Genomic DNA, 17950 nt, shown 5'->3' on the forward strand with positions numbered 1-17950 from the left:
GGGGGGAGCTCGAGCATATAGGCATTTGTCCCAATGCGTTGTTGCACCTTGAAAGGACCCATCTTGCGAGGATGGAGCTTATGATTGGCTCTAGGAGGAAGTCGCTCAGGAGAAATACGAACCATCACCAAATCACCAGGTTGGAATTCCACATATCGGCGATGATGATCAGCTGCTGCCTTGTATCCTTCATTGTTAATAGCAATGCATCGGCGAACATCGGTATGGACCTCGGTGATGTGGCGGAGGAACTCATCAGTTTCCACACTAACACGAACATGAGGAGGAAGAGGGAGCAAGTCCACGGAGTGCTTGGGTTGCATATCCAAAACAATCTCAAATGGAGTACGGCCAGTGGTTCGATTGACAGAACTGTTGTATGCGAACTCGGCAATATCAAGGATAGAAGGCCAATCTTTCTCATGATCACGAACAAGACATATGAGGAGATTGCCTAAACTACGATTAACCACTTCAGTCTGCCCATCTGTCTGAGGATGAAAGGCGGTGGAGAACTTCAGCTTGGTATTGGTCTTCATCCACAGGGTCTTCCAAAAATAGCTAGTGAATTTCACATCACGATCAGAAACAATGGACTCGGGTAGCCCATGAATACATACCACCTCTTTGAAGAAGAGTTTGGCTATGTGACTTGCATCAAATGTCTTCCGACAGGGAAGGAAATGAGCCATCTTCGAAAACCTGTCCACCACTACGAATATAGAATCATGACGCTCCCGTGTAGATGGTAAACCCAGAACAAAGTCCATACTGATATGTAACTAGGGTGCATGAGGCACTGGAAGAGGTGTGTAGAGGCCTGCGTTTTGCTTATCACTCTTGGCAAGCTAACAAGCACGACAACGCTGTATCACTTGTTGGACATCACGCTGAAGATGTGGCCAATAATACAAATCAACAATTGCAGCATATGTCTTGCTAATGCCAAAATGCCCTCCCATGCCACCACCATGCAACTCCCTAATGAGGTGCTGCCAAAGGGACGTGTTAGGGATACATTGGCGTGTCCCTAAGAAGAGATATCCATCACATAGGGAGTATTTGGCATCAGTTCCGCCTTGCTGTAATGTAGTATGAATGGGAGAAAAATCAACATCAGCCGTGTACTCATCTCTGATATGTTCGATGCTTGTACTGTGAGTAAAAGAGGTGGACATGGTGAGTACTTTCCTACTTAGCGCATCAGCTACCTGGTTCTCTTTGCTTGCTTTGTACCTCAGAGGGAAATTAAACTCTTGGAGATAGGCGATCCATTTAGCATGGCTGTTGCTTATGGATCACTGAGAATGGAGATACTTAAGGGCTTCATGGTCAGAGTATAGAATAATTTTTTTGCCCACAAGATAGTGTCTCCAATGCTTTAGAATCTGGATCACTGCATAAAGCTCCAAATCATAGGTAGAATAACGCTGCTTAGCATCGTTGAGTTTCTCACTATAGAAGGCAATGAGATGATTTGATTGCATGAGAACTCCTCCAATCCCATCATGGGATGCATCTGTAGCCACCTCAAATATGACATCAAAGTTTGGGAGCCGTAGAACAGGTGCCTCGGTCATCTTTTGCTTGATCAAGGCAAACAATTTGATAGCAGCTGGTGTCCACAAGAATTTGCCCTTACTTTCCCTTATGCATTCAGTAATGGGTGCCATGATGCCACTGAAGTTCCGAATAAAATGCCGATAAAAAGATGCTAGGCCGTGGAAACTCCTAACCTCTGTCAAGGTGTGTGGTACTGGCCAATCGACTATGCTTTGCACTTTCTCCGGATCAGCTTCAATCCCTTTTGAAGATGTAATAAACCCAAGAAAGATAACCTTAGGCAACATAAAAGAACACTTTTTGAGGTTGATGAAGAGTTTCTCTATACGGAACACTCTCATCACTTACCGATGAATGGACGAAGTACCTGTGTCATTACACGCATGAAGGTGCTTGGAGCGTTTGTGAGACCAAAAGGCATCACTTTCCTTTCATATAGACCATCCTTTGTCTTAAAAGCAGTCTTCCACTCATCCCCTGGGCGGACCCGAATCTGATGATATCCGCTCTTCAAGTCAATCTTCGAAAAGATGGAAGCACCCGTAAGCATGTCTAACATGTCGTCAAGTCTTGGAATAGGAAATCTGTACTTGACAGTGATCTTGTTTATTGCCCTGCTATCAATATACATCCTCCATGTACCATCTTTCTTTGGAGTAAGTAATGCTAGGACAGCACATGGGCTCATGCTCTCAACAATAAACTCCTTGCGAATGAGGTCATCGACTTGTCTCTTGAGCTCGGCATGCTCAGTAGGGCTGAGACGATAAGTGGGTAGATTTGGTAGCACCGAACCTGGTACTAGATCAATGGCATGCTGAATATCCCTCATAGGAGGTAGCTCATCCGGAAGATCGTCTGGTACTAGATCTGAGAAGTCATCAAGTAGATCTTTTATGGGCTTGAGATGAATAGTAGTAGCGGCTGGTGACACTGCTCTCATGACCAAGGCTAATATCAACCCTATCTTTTCACTGGTAGTAAGGAATTCTCGGTGGGGTAGGGACAGAAGTCGTTGCTCCATGGGTTGTGCTTTAATAGTACTTGTACTAGCATGTGGTACCTTGCTGCTTGATCCTCCTTTCATTGGCTGTTTATTGTCAATAGTCTTCAAAACCTGTTGTCGCTTCAACTGGGCAGCTCTAAGCCTTGGCTTCATCAATGGTACATTGAGTGGGTTGAGAACCAGTGGTTTCCCTCTGAAGTCAAAGAAACACTGATTTTTTGTACCTCCCGTCAATACATTGTTATCATACAACCATGGTCTCCCAAGTAAGACATTAGTCAGAATCACAGGAATTATATCAAACCAGACATTCTCCTCGTAACCAGAAATTTTAAGTGGCACTGAGCATCGCTGATTAACCTCTAAAGTATCATTATTAAGTAAAAATACCTTGTATGGTTGTGGGTGAGGTTCAGCTTTAAGCTTCTCTTCAATGACAAAAGCTTTAGAAACCACGTTGACACAACTACCGTTGTCCATGATCACTGGTGCTGTTGCTGACCCACTATCCATCAGTGTATAAAAGATGCAATGTCGACGCCAATCCTCTCCTTTAGATTCAGCAACCAGAATGCGGGTTACTACATTTACCTCATAAGTTTCGTCTTCCAAAGTGTCATCATAGTCGTCTCTCTCAAGGGCAGCATTAACAGCCCAATTGTCATTAAACTGTGGGTCACACACTTGGACATCTGGACTAGTTTCCATGGCTGCAATCACTGAATTGGACTTCCCTCTTTGTGGACAGTACCTTGCATAATGACCATCTTGTTGGCAATGGAAACACTTGTTAGGTGTTTGACTACCCATGGGTGCCTTACCCTTTTCCTTTGTAGTTGGCGGAGCTCGGGTAGGGAAACCACTAGATCTGTTTGGAGTAAAGGTTCTCCTAATATCATCGGACTGCGGTGTGAACCTTCGTGGGGCAGCTTTGATTAAATCTTCAGCATCCATGTCCTTTTCAAAACAGTGATTCAGATTATATATTTCAACCACTCCCATCTTGTCTTTAATGTCAATCCTCAATCCCAACTTGAAACAGGATATAAGCTGGTCATCATTCTCATCTACATCCGTACGTGAGAGCAAGTCATTAAATTGTCAATATACTCCTCAACTGTTAAGGTACCTTGTCGTATAGTGTTCAGTTGATCATGCAAACGCCTTTGATGAGAAGGAGGTAAGTACTTCTCTTTGAGAATCTCTTTCATAGCTGCCCAAGTAACCGGTTCCATGTGACGACGGATCAACCTGTCTTCATGTGTACGCCACCAATCTCTAGCTCCTCCAGTTAACTTAGTAGTGGCCAGCTGCATCTTTCGGTCTTCAGACAACCGAAACCATTTGAAGTAGTCATCTAGAGCACTTAACCAGTCATGGAATGCAATAGGGTCATGTTTCCCATTATATTCCTTTAGATCCAGTTTTACCTTATGCTTAGAATTGTTGTTGATCCTGTGTGTCTGTTGTGTGGGAACCCTCTGTGGTAACCTACGTGGATGTCGGTTGTTAGTGTATGAAGCAGCAGCTTCAATTTGTGGTATTTGTTGTGGAGGTGCAGTAGGACCTTGTTGTGACAGTACATCAACCTGTTGCTTGATGGTCTTCACATCTTCAGATAAAACCTTGACTATCTCAGCTAGTTGCTGTAGAGTGGTTGGATCACTTGATTTTGGAGAACCCATAGCTTGGTTCTGATACCAAATAATGTAATCCTAGATGGGGATAAAGCCAACTAGAACCATAACCAGGATCTGCAAGGGTTTAATGGGATTAGCTAGGGTAGAATTAGGTAAATAGTGAAATTAGGGTTAGGGTTTCAGGTCTTGAAAAGGAGAATAATGTAGGAATCTAGGGTTTATAATGGGTATTGTGGGCAGGGGCTTGGATCGAGTTTCCCAAACAGTGAGAGGGAGCTTCGGTCCAAGTTTGAGCTGTTTCTGGTGGTGGGGTCAGGCTGGGCAGGTTTTAGGTGATGGAAGTGATGCTTGGAGATGGAGGAATGTTAGGGTTTGGCTTAGAGGATTAGGAGAAGAAGGGTTTGGGATTTGGGATGTTTACTTACTTGCTGAATGAAGGATCCTGGGACTTGCAATAAATTCCAGCAACTGTACTTGAAGGCTTCAATGCTCGGCTGTAGCAGAATTTAAACAAGCTTGAGAGTATTCAAAGGAGAGAGACAGTGAAGGCTATCTCAGCCTCACCTTCACAGCCTATCTCAGGACAGTGGATGCATAAAAGCAAATTTTCTTATTCATAAATCGTGGGGGGCTCGATTGAGCTCTTACATTATATAGCCTTCAAGGCTGGACAGAAAGTAGTTCCTAACTATGACTAGGACTTAAAATAGAAATAGGAATGCTAACTAGTACTTCTAATTAGGATTCAAACTTGCACTAGGAATCCTAATTTAGAATTACAACCAAATAAATAATAATGAAAACAAAGACTAATTTAAATCCTAATAACCCCACGACTGCTGCTGGTGTAGGGAATTCCCCTAGACCTACCCGATGGCTACTTATGCTGGTGTAGGGAAGAATCCCTATACCTGCGACTGGTTTTAGACAGCCAGTTTACATCAACAAGGTTTGTAGTTGCAGTGATACATGGCAGCATATTAATAGTTGAGACCATAGGTATTTGGAAGGGGACCCTAGGGCGACACTAAGGATGCTGTAGTCACCTCCAATCGATGCAAGATGTGAGAGAAAAAGGAGCTCAAATCCAAACCTAGCGGTACCTCTGTTCTCTCCTCTTGGTCATCGATCTGGCTTTGTAGTTTCAAACTCTACCATCTGATCTTCTGGTTGAAGACTGTAAACCTTATTCTACTTCTTAAACGACGTAGCCTTTTCTAGAAACCTCTACTATTCTCGGATTCCAAAGCTAGGGGTGAAATCACATTCACTAGCAAGGATTCCTTCCTGTCTTGCGACTTGGAGTGAACATGGTTTCCGGTTCAGGGTGAACTTGCCAGTTGGTTTTATAGTTGAGTGCTATCTCGAGTTGAGTTGCTGGATTTCTTGCCATGATGTAGAGAGTGTACCGATGATGTAGGAAAAATAGTAATGTAAAAAGAAAGTAGCTTGGGAAAGAAAATAGGTTTTCTATTTATTGGCCTAAGATTTTCTATGGTTTTCTTCAAAAATGCTTTTGAAAAATCCATCATTTATCATCATAGGTCAATATATTAGATGAGTAATTTATAACCTGAAACTAATTCTTTTCCGGGTGAAAATAGCCCCAGTATGAGGGCGGCCATTAGGCTGTCAAAATGCCCCAGTAGAAGATAAAAAAATTCCTAAAATGGCCATGCAGTGTAATATTTACAAAAAGTGCCGGGTGGAAATGCCTTTGTTGGAAACAAGGTGAACGGTATGGGGGAGAAGGTAATGTCTAGCTTTCTGTACCGCGAACATAAGGGTGAGACACTCTTTCTCAACTGGTGGATAACGGTGACCTGCCCCCACTATCATTCGACTAAGGTATTAAAACTCCGCTTTAGTTGGCCTCCTTCGACTCATGGGAGGTGAAGAGGTCTCCAAGCGAGGTCTGTGACATTATAAAGAGAAGGAAAGAACATTGGGCTTCCAATCAATAAAAATTCAGAGGTACTCCACTAGATTACATATTCCACAGGGAGGTGGTGAGATGTGAATGGATGAATCCTTCAATGTCTTTGTGAACTCAATTTAAAGGTAGTAGTTGGGGCAATCCAGGCCCATATTGGGTGGATGGGGTGTTTAAGGGACATGCTGGGAATATATTACTAGCATTTTTGGGTCTCATTGGGAGAGGGGTCTCCAATACAGTAGAAATCAAAGTGGTCCTAAACGGGTTATCTTTTTTTGCTTCAGACATGGACCCACCTATCATTGAAGCAGATTTGGCTTAGGTGGTAAAATGATTGTCCACGACTCCACGGATGGTGAAATCCCTTGGAATCTAGCGCATCTTATTCGGGGAGCGAAATCACTGTACAATCAGGCAAATATCTCATTTTTTTTGGCAGCCTAGAAGTGTTAGTTCCTTGGTAGGGCATTAGCCAATTACTCAGTGACTGACTTTTTTTTGTTCTGTGTTTTTGTCATCACGCTCATGTGAGGCTTCTTGTGTTTGGTCTATATATTTCATACACTTGTATGGCAATCTATAGCTGTAGAGCTTTCTCATGGCAACTGCCTATTTTTTATTTTTTATTTTATTAAAAAAAAAAGAAAAAAAGTAAACTGACTCTCACAACCCTAGACTGATCAGACATAGCACAACTTAACTTAATCTGATAAAGTTACTAGCTAGGCCCCACCAATTAAAGTTTCTATAAATACTTAAAACTTTTGATCCCCTTCTCTAAATAATTGGGTTTCACAATGAGCGAGCCTATTACATTCGAAACACATAAACTAATAAACCCAACTTGTATGTGACTGAAGCCAAGACCCTTAAAAGCTTGAATTTACATTTTTTATGTATCTGGTCTGCATTACAACAATAATGTGATGGAAAATAAGCAAGGGAAACTAGAGTTATAATTTTTACAAACTGTAGGGGTTTGTGTTTGTCTGTTTTGAAGTTGGCAAATTATTTAGGAAAGTATGGGTTAGGGCTGATGAAAGACTATTTACAGATTTTGTTAAATATAAGATGCTACGGAATAGAAAAGTTCAAGGCTGGCTGCTTTGTGTAAAATTCAACTTGTGAGTCATGAAATTAACAAAGAAGAGAGGGTCAATTATGGCATTAATCTAGTGGTTTAGATCCAATTTGCCCGACTCAGAAAAACCTGAGCCTTCCAGTTTATTGCCAATAAAAAGCTTTCCAACCAAGCAAGAAGACGGATGTGCATGCTATGCATACTCCAGAGCGCTAATGGAACCACGCAACGCACGCTGCTGGTGTGCTTCCTGCCTACAAGGAAAGAAAGAAGAGCAAAGTTCAGCTCAGATTTGACTGTCTGCAGCATGGGTACCCAAAAAATTCCTGGAACCCAAAAAAAAAGATATCTCGGTAATGAAAACTATAGGGGGCTGTATTGGCGAGATCCAATGGTGAACAGCTGCCCAAAAGAAAAATGCCCGGAAGTCCAAGGACCTTTAGTACCATACCCTACCCCCGAACCCAGCCTGTACGCCACGCAAGTCCCTTTCCTTTCTCAGTCTCTCCTTTCAGCCTCCTTTGCTTTGTTCCAATAGAGTCCAAGTCAAAGCTAAAGTGGTTTGTATGCCTACTTTACCTACTTGACAAAAGGGAATAAATAAGTTTTGTTTCCTGGCTTATGGATGGATTTAGTCAGCATTACAATATAATCAAAAGGAAGGAGTGACACTTTGGTTACCGGCGAATGCTTCCAAAGGCGACCCTCTCGAATTTCCAGCTGTTTCCATCATTGAAGTAGCCTTTCATCGCCCTACCCCACCTTATAAGTAAGTTCGAATCACTATCAGCCCTACTAAAGTACCAAAGGTTCTCTCCGTCTGGGGACTAAGAAATTGGTTTGCGACTGAAGGAAGTAGGACTCTATTGACTAAAGGTTGGTTCTTCGGTTTCTTTTAGAATGAATGTAGCAATGAAGCCCCTCCTATTTTGTTTGCTTTAAAAGGCGAACAGCCCCATATGTAAATTGGTTGGTAATTTCCTGATACAACTTGGAACTGCAGGATCTTGGTCTCATTGGACAGGTAACTCGATCACCTTTCTATGACACCAATATGACACAAAACAAATAATTTTTGACCATCCAAATTTATGTCTTAAGAAAAGTGGCAATAATGACGCAATTTCCTATAATGTAATGCTTCCAAACATGAAACACCAAAACTGATTCAATAATTGGTGGAGCACATCTAGAGCACTTGTTTGGGCCATTGGGAATTGGGATGATCCTGCAGTATATCCATCATAATGGAGAAGGATTCTGATTTCTGAGGTAATGTAGGCTTGAAGCATTTCTACATGGGCATACATGTGTTTTTTGTGTATCGCATAAGAATGATACATGATGTCTTATTGGTTTATTTGTTCAGATTTTAGGTGGAAACTGTGAATTTGTTTAAAATAAAATAGCAGTGAGATTTTGTGTACAAACTAATACTTCACCATGACAGGTAACTGCAAACTCTGTACGGCTGGTCAGTTCTACATCTCGAGAGTTACGTCATGAATGGACATCCCCTTCTGGATTTTCTGTGAATGTTGCTACAGCTAATGCTACTCAGGTGCATCTCCAAACTTTTGTCTATAGTGATTATTTTATTTTAGGTGGATACATTGAGTGCTGGCTGTGGCGATTAGTGGTGGAATGTACTATGGGAAATTCATTTGTTGACTGGAGCTCAATAAGTACAATGCACTGGGGAAGCCTGTGTGAGGCTGTGAACTTAATCTTAAAAGTGGACTTCTAGAGCTTTTTGGCTCTAATATTGGAGCTTGTATCCCTTACTATCTTTAGCCAATGGATGTAGTTACCGAATGAAAGGTCTGTTGGTGATAAAATTGGTCACATGAATGTTCTAGGGGGTCTGCATCATGATGCTATATGATTCTGCTTCTGTATTTAGTAAACTACGTTGATGTCCTCCAGCATTATTCAAATGGTGATTCGTTTTGAAACTAAGTCTCATGTAATAATTAAGTGTCTCAATATATCAGCAAATAACATTAAACTTTGGGGGCCAAAGAATCTGACTAAAGTGGTCATTGGTCACAATCGCATGAATGGTCTAAGGTGTGCATCATGAAGTGATGTAATTTCTGTCCCTCTAATTGATAAAATATGTTGATGCCTTCCAGCATTATTCGCATGGTGTTAAAAATTTGAATCTAATACTAATAATACCTCAAGGAATAATCAAGTAGCTCAATATTGCAGCCGAAGATTCGCTTGAATGACTACTGAATAATGCAGGAAATAATCAAACTAGTGTCCTGAAAAGCAAAGCTCAGCAAATTGAATTTTACTATAGTGGAGGAAAAATCTAACCAGATTCATTTATCACTAAAGTTTGAATTCAAATCTATTGGATAGACCTACTGGATCAGAGAACCCCGTCACTCATTATAAAAAACTTGAACCAGCAGAAGAGCATCACATACATGCGCAAGCGCACTCACACACACACACACATATGATAGCCTAATCTCAATCAATTTCTTCTTGAGTTGTCTATGTAAACTGTAATACCTTTGGGCACTTTATTAATACCTCAAACTTAAATGATTGAGTGATAAGTGGGTTTTATTAATGAAAAGAAGGCACCTATACTATAAAAGGCCAAACACAACATGCAACAGACGTAAGCATTTGTACCCTAAAAAAAACAAAAAAAAAAAGATTTCCATCCAGTTTGGATTCTTAATCCCTGAAATTCATTACAATTAGAGGCCCACTAGAACACTTTGTTTTGGGGGGGGGGGGGGGAGTGTTAAATAACAGATCCTATTTAAAAAGTGGAAGCTAGAGAGGAAGTCCACCACAGTAACTTACTGTTGGTCCTTGGAAGTCTACTATCTTCGCCTTTTCCATGAATTCTGCCCTTTTTTTTTTGGAGATAAGCAACTATTGAGTTTTTTTTTTTAATGTGAAAATATGTAGAGATGCACCTAAATAAGGTTGTGGTGACTAATTACATCCCTGAAGCATTACAATCAAAATACAAAAGATAACCATATAAAGATACAATCTACAGTTGAATGCTTTCCCAAAAAATCATGGCAGATATAAGCCACCCCTTGTTTGGCTCAATCTTGGCATCCAAGTAAATTAGCAAGTCCACTGGGTTGCCAGAGCTTGAATGAATCTGATCCGATGTGAATATCTCCACGGTTTCGATTCACTAACCTCATCAAATTAACAACATTGGTAGAATATCCTCCATATTGACACAATCAAATCCTCTCACAATGATCAAATCTCCTTCCAAAATAGCTGTTTTACTTGGATGACCTTTATCCCAATGGATTACTCCAGGAGTCTGTATGATGTAGGTGCCTCCATGTAACTAGATAATGATGCTTTCAATTTCTGTAGTTTGCATGTGATGTGCTCATCTATCTGGATGTCCAGTTAAATGGATGCCTCTTATACCGAACATGGCCTGGAAAGATATTGTTATCACTCAGCCCATAGATAGGCCCCCTCCTCTCCTTTCAAATCGTCTGTCTTGACAATTTGAAAATTTAAAGCAGTTAATAGGATCATGACTTTTGCGATGGGTCAACAATGATACATTGATATGTATGATCTGGCCATTTCAGGAACCCAGAAAGGTAGACTCATCCATGAAAGGAAATAAATTGTAATGTCATATATGATTAAACCTTATTTAGTTCATTCAAGTTTAGAATTTGAAAATAAAATACTGAAAGAATTGGTGAACAAGAAAAATTATGTCAACATGTGTTTGGATAGATACCATAAAATGCAATGTTCATTTTACTTTAATTGTTGCCACTTGCCAGGATATCTTATTGATGTGATTTTGAACTGCAGTTTTCTTTGAACTAACTAACCGATATGTTAGATACGTATCAATAAACGTGAACATGTTCATCACATATTTTTTATGTTTTATTGATTGTGTTTTTGGTATGAACGTTATTCCAGTTTGTTATAGTCACTGATTGGTAATTACCCTGCTGTACCATTTTGAAACAGGTTTTGTTGGCAACTGGGGGTGGCCATCTAGTATATCTTGAAATTGGTGATGGGACATTGACACAAGTACAACATACACAGTTGGAATATGAGATATCATGTCTTGACATAAATCCCATTGCTGACAACACTAACCATAGTCAGCTAGCTGCAGTTGGAATGTGGTCCGATATTAGTGTGAGGATATATTCCCTTCCTGGCCTGGATCTTGTCACAAAGGAGCAGTTGGGAGGAGAGATAATTCCTCGTTCTGTTCTTTTATGTTCCTTTGAAGGGGTATACTTGTGCTTTGCCTTGCTTTATACTTGGTTGTTTTTCTGTTTCCAATCGTTATTTATTATTGCTTCTCCCGAGTAGGTTTTCTGGAAATAAATGTGAAGCTTTCATGTAGACTTTGGATGCCCGCCACATGTATATTATAATGCACTGTGCACAATGTGTATGATTCACATTTGTTGGGTCCTTCTTATGCACTGCTTCAAGGATCGGATCAAGTATAAGTCTCAGACCATCCTTAATCCATGCCAGGTCCATCCTGGTCAGGATTGACCAATCCTGCAAGCATTTTCTTATAGATTCTTAGGCATATAAACAATTTGAGTGAATGACTATACCTGTTAATTACATTGTGGCGAATACGGTCCCTGAAGCTTTTTGGTTGCAAAGATTTAGAAGATTTTCTACACTGGATAAATCTGATGATGATCCAACATTTGCATGTGTCCTACTTATTCTACTGTATTCTTGGTCACACATCTCTTGGGTACATTCAAGTGTTGTGAATTTCCTCCTGTGTGATTTTTTGATTTTTTTTTTTTTTCATCTGTATCCTTTAGGAAGTTTGTGTTGTCCTAATTTTCAGGTATCTTACTTGTTATGTGCCCTTGGGGACGGACACCTCTTCAATTTTTTGTTGAACATGAATACTGGTGAGTTGACGAATAGGAAAAAGGTTTCTCTTGGTACACAGCCTATAACACTCCGTACTTTCTCCTCCAAGAGTACAACCCATGTATTCGCTGCATCAGATAGGCCTACTGTCATCTACAGCAGTAACAAAAAGTTACTTTACAGCAATGTGAATTTGAAAGAAGTCAGCCACATGTGCCCTTTCAACTCTGCTGCTTTTCCAGACAGGTAAGTTCTGTCTTTGCTGTTGTAATATTTTTAGACTGCCATTATGGAAAATCCAAGAGCTGACCTTATGCAAGGTTGGTATGGTAATTTTGTGCACTAGTAATCTGGTATGCCCCTCCCCAGACCCTGCAGCAGCGGAAGCCTTGTGCACTGGGTAAGCCTTAGTAATTTGGTATGCCCATATACACATGCAAAATTATAGAAAAGTACTTTCTGGAAGGTGGTGCCACAATGGCACTTGTGTGGGCCTTGCATAATAGGCAGCTTGGCTATGACTATCACCCGAATTTGGTGCACATGTAGGCCCCAACCTCTTCTATGCACCTATAAAGTTTCAAGCCAGATGGAATTTGCCACATCTTCAACAAAAAAAAAAAAAAAATGGTTAAAGACATGGGTAAGACAGTTTTAATGGCTGGAAAGACGGGGTTGTCCAATGCCAGATGATGCAGGCATGGAATTCCCAATAAATTTACTTGAACTGAAACAGAAAAATAATGGCTGAAGATAGGGATCCCAATTTCACTACGTTTGACCTGATTCTCGACTTGGAATACGTAGGCAGCTTTCGAGCTCGGTCACACCACCCATCACTTTTTTTCATCAAACCTTATTTTCAACATTACCATTCATCAGGTTTGAACTACGTCCGACCTGATTCCCGACTTGGGATACGTGACACCACCTATCACCTTTTTTTCATCAAACCTTATTTTCAACATTACTATTCATCAGGTGGGTTGAACAAAATTCTTTAGAATACTGAAACAGATATACAAATTTGAAAAGGAACTTATCTGATCTGTTTACTTTAGATGGGAGAGGAGAGAATCAGATCTGTCCACCATTAACAGATATTTTGCAGCTTTGAGCATCAAACCATGTTGGGGGGGGCAGAGATATATTCTAACAGCCATGATTCCATAAAGCCATTTTCCATTCATTGAAAATAGCCAAATTACCACAATGTATATAGGCCATTAATGATTTAATTCCTAAAATTTAGGACCCTAGGGAAGACCAATGCATGATTCTTTTAGAGTAACTATATTTAAGTAACCTACGGATATTAAATTACTAAACAATAACCTCTGACATAAGAGAGAAGTCTTGTCTGAATAGATTTCTTACTATTCTCCCCTGTTGATGCAGTTGCACTAGCCTGGCTGGATGTCTTGATACAACAAGATCCAGTTTGGAAGACCAGGCCAAGGAAAACTGAGTCTATATTTGGCCATTGGTTCCTGAAGGGATAGTTTGGGTATTTAACATATTATTGGGGATATTTTTGTAATCATCAAGTGGTAATCATTTGGGTCCATAACAGTTGTCATAGATACTAGTTTGGTCTGGAATTTGAGTCAACTTGAGATGCTTGGAGAGGGCTGGCAGTAGAGAGTTCTGAGCAAGGTTTAAACTTTAAAGTATCGGTATTGGGTATTGTATCGGAAAGGTGATTTTAAGAGATGAATCGTATCATATTGTATCGGAGAGACGCAATATACGCTAGATACATATGGAAATGGTCAAGAAACATATGGGAATGCTTGGGATATATGTGAAATACAGTTTTGAAGCATAAAACACTATAAATAAGTAATATGTTAATATATATATATATATATATATATAAAGGAGAATAAAGTATGATGAGACAAGTGCGTTCAGTTGATTATATATGGATAAAGTTTCTTACATGTACTAATACAAAAAAAAAATTTAAGCATCGTATTGACACCTTAAAGATATGATACGTATCGGTTAGTATCGGCGGATAGTTAAACCTTGGTTCTGTGTCCCGTTTAATTTTGAATTTTGTTTCAGTTTTCAGTTATGACTAGGAGTCCATGTGTGAATCAAAATTTGTTTTTATCAAAAGTTATATATAGGTACTCACCCCTCCCCATCTATTACACAGTTAAATAATAGAAGAATTTCTGAGTTCTTATTGCTGTTGCGTGATTGTTTTCTGGTCGACAGTTTCTCTTCTTCTCCTTGCTAGAATCAGAATGAAGTCCCTCTTCTTCAGGTGTGATCTCTCCTTTCCTTCTTCAAATCTTTTTCTTCTTTCCACTGCTACCAGAACCTCTGTTTCAAAATTAGAGTTCCAAATTGTTTGATCCAATCATATCTTCCTTATTTTAGTTCTGATTCTTCTCAGATTTGACACTTAGGAGTCTGTTGCTAATATTTCTTGATTTCTGTGACTGTCTTCCAGTTTCTAAGCCTTGAATTGCTGGGTGGAATATTTTACTCTGTTTTAAGTTTTTTCTGTAACTGATCCTTCTTTTCACTCTAAAGTGCATTCAAATACTTTCTGGCTTGAACCAGTTTTAACAAATCTAAGGCACTGTTGCACATGTTCCTACATCACCAGGTAGGCAATGTTGTTGAGTTAGACTACCAAATTTGACATGTGACAACTGGCAATCCAATAGCACCATTCTATCAGAATCTTCGGATTGGCCAAATCCATTTGTATAGCAGGGCTAGGTGGCAATCGCAGGCTAAAAGGGCCTTATGCAGAATAAAATGTATAGTGCAATGAAAACTATTTAGGGATCTGGTTTAAGAAATAAGTCCTTTGATCAGCTGAGGAAGGCAAGCAGTTGTAAAAGGGTTAGACCAGGGGAACAAAAAAATTGTTTGGCATCAGGCAGTTATGAGAATGATGTATACCTTAGAGGATATTAATAATTAAAATACTATCAATTTTGTATTGTGGACCAGCAAGCCATACTTATTATCCAAAGCTTGAGTGGGTTGGGCCCAAATCCTTGATTCCTAAGCTGGACAAGGCCCTCTCTGGTCCCAGCCCATGTGCACCCTAAATGACCATAGGGAAGGGACGTTTTCACCTTTTTCTTTTGTTATAGCTACCTGGATAAGAGCTTTAATAATGTTCGTACTGATTTATTTACAGCCTTGCCATCGCAAAAGAAGGTGAACTTACAATTGGAACTATTGATGATATCCAGAAGCTTCACATCCGTTCAATTCCACTAGGAGAGCATGCACGCCGTATCTGTCATCAGGAGCAGACTCGCACCTTTGCAATCTGTAGTGTGAAGTATAGCCAGTCGAGTTCAGAAGAATCTGAAATGCATTGTGTCCGCTTGTTAGATGATCAGACCTTCGAGTTCATTTCGATGTATCCACTTGATACATATGAATATGGTTGCTCCATCCTCAGCTGTTCCTTTGCAGATGATAGTAATGTGTATTACTGTGTTGGAACTGCCTATGTAATTCCTGATGAAAACGAGCCCTCCAAGGTAAGAAGTCTTTCTTGATCTATTTATTGTTGGTGTATTCAATCTGAATAATAATAGACAGTTGGTCATGTCCTTGAATTACATAATAACCCTCTAAGCAGAAAATTAAAGCCGATTGGATGTTTATCACCTCCCAGAAGTGTTGAAAATTTTCAGGATACTTCTGTGGTTGAACTGTTGGTTATCATCATCCTCTTGAATTGTTTTTTCTTTGTGTTTTTTCTAGTGATGATGTTACCTTTCTGGCAAGCTCTCTCCATCTGTTTTGAGAATGAAGGTAGACTTTGTGAATCCAGAGTCAATCATAATTTGCAAGTTGGAAGAAAATATTTAATGGTTATGCAGTTTCAAGCTCACATCATGTTTCCTTATTTTATTTTATTTTCCCTTGAAGAAACTTGATTTGGGTCCTTGTTGAGTGAATTCATCAGGCCCCAGATCCAATATATTATGGTTTTCAAACGATTTGTATCAAATATGTGATAAATTGTTGGAAACCCTGCCTAGAAAGAATATATGTTAGTAACTGTGTTGTGAAGTTAGTATGACCTCCATCTTATACTTCATTTCTCCTTTTTGTAATGATTCCAATGGTTCTTTTCATTGATTCCAACAATTGCAGGGCCGGATACTGGTCTTCGTAGTTGAAGATGGGAAGTTGCAGTTAATTGCGGAGAAGGAAACCAAAGGTTCAGTGTACTCTCTGAATTCCTTCAATGGGAAACTTCTTGCAGCCATCAATCAAAAGATTCAGTTGTACAAGTGGAATCTACGAGATGATGGTTCACGTGAGTTGCAGACGGAATCTGGACACCATGGTCACATACTTGCCCTCTTTGTTCAGACCCGTGGAGATTTCATTGTTGTTGGTGATCTAATGAAATCAATCTCTTTGTTATTATATAAGGTATGACTATCACCCTCTCTCTCTCTCTCTCTCTATATATATATATATATATACTGGTAATTTGAAGATGTAATAGGTTCAGAATAATTTTTTGTGCACAGGATCTATAGGGTTTTTTATGCCTTCTTTAAAATCCATGCATTGTACGTTGAAGATGCAAGAGGTTCAACACAATTTTCTTGCACTTAGTTATTAAATTCTATATTTCCTTGTATGATCTTATGTTACAATATTGGTTGGTTGTTCTGAATGATATAGGCCCTTGCAGTCTCTAATAATAAATAATTATTTGTCGATAACCTTGTTCACCTGAATGATATAGGCCCCCTCTCTCTCTCTCTCTCTCTCTCTCCAAAAAAATAAAAACCAAGTACTCCCCTTAAAAAAAGCGCACACGTGCACATCCATTCACCTTCATTTTTATTGCCCTGCAACTTCGATGTACTTTTCTCTTAGGCTCATTCTGAGTTCCATTAGGGAGATGCACATTTCTGGAAGTAGGATATGTCATCTATTGTGTTCTTATCATGAGCTGTTTGTTCATTTTCCTTTCAGCATGAAGAGGGCGCAATTGAGGAACGGGCACGTGACTACAACGCTAACTGGATGTCAGCCGTTGAGATTCTTGATGATGACATTTACCTTGGTGCAGAAAATAACTTCAACCTCTTTACTGTCAGAAAAAATAGTGAAGGTACCACCGATGAAGAGCGGGGCCGACTTGAGGTAGTTGGGGAGTTCCACCTTGGTGAGTTTATCAATCGTTTCAGGCATGGTTCCCTTGTCATGCGCCTTCCCGATTCCGATGTGGGGCAAATTCCGACAGTCATATTTGGAACTATTAATGGTGTGATTGGGGTCATTGCGTCACTTCCCCATGACCAGTATGTCTTTCTGGAGAAGCTCCAGTCAAATTTAGTAAAGGTCATAAAGGGTGTGGGAGGACTGAGTCATGAACAGTGGAGGTCATTCAACAATGAGAAAAGGACGGCAGATGCCAAAAATTTCCTGGATGGTGATTTAATTGAGTCATTCCTCGATCTCAATAGGGGTCGGATGGAGGAGATTTCAAAATCAATGGGTGTTTCAGTGGAAGAGCTCTGTAAAAGAGTCGAAGAGTTGACAAGGTTGCATTGACATTATGAATCAAGGTAGCAGTATGGTCATGGGATCTCAGATTTCCTTTCCTTTGTACTTATGTAACTGTACTATTCTTTTAGATTTTATTGCTTGTGTTTTTACATTTTTTGGAAAACTTTGAAGGGCATTAACTTGTTCAATATGAAGTAGGGGTTGGGGAACAGGGTAAAGGTCTTTCAAATAATGTGAATTTTTTTTAGCTTGAATGTTAATCTCAGTGTCAATGTCAATGTAATTCCCTTCTGCTGGCCTGTAATATTGATCAC

The 17950-nt window shown here is 39.8% G+C and overlaps 1 protein-coding gene across 2 annotated transcripts in view; it reads left to right on the top strand.

The window, feature by feature from the left end:
- LOC122650115 (DNA damage-binding protein 1) overlaps window positions 1-17856 on the top strand; it is a 43787-nt gene extending 25931 nt beyond the window's left edge. The window contains exons 14-19 of one of the 2 annotated variants that reach the window (XM_043843429.1): window positions 8677-8787; window positions 11226-11501; window positions 12088-12362; window positions 15286-15637; window positions 16260-16544; window positions 17100-17856. In XM_043843429.1, coding sequence (XP_043699364.1) covers window positions 8677-8787; window positions 11226-11501; window positions 12088-12362; window positions 15286-15637; window positions 16260-16544; window positions 17100-17681 — 1881 coding nt within the window. In that variant the 3' untranslated portion in view covers window positions 17682-17856. The remainder of the gene's footprint in view (window positions 1-8676; window positions 8788-11225; window positions 11502-12087; window positions 12363-15285; window positions 15638-16259; window positions 16545-17099) is intronic. The other variant, XM_043843428.1, reaches the window with a different exon arrangement.
- The last annotated feature ends 94 nt before the right edge of the window (window positions 17857-17950 follow it).

Source organism: Telopea speciosissima, chromosome 2, assembly GCF_018873765.1.
Source record: "Telopea speciosissima isolate NSW1024214 ecotype Mountain lineage chromosome 2, Tspe_v1, whole genome shotgun sequence".
NCBI lineage: Eukaryota > Viridiplantae > Streptophyta > Magnoliopsida > Proteales > Proteaceae > Telopea > Telopea speciosissima.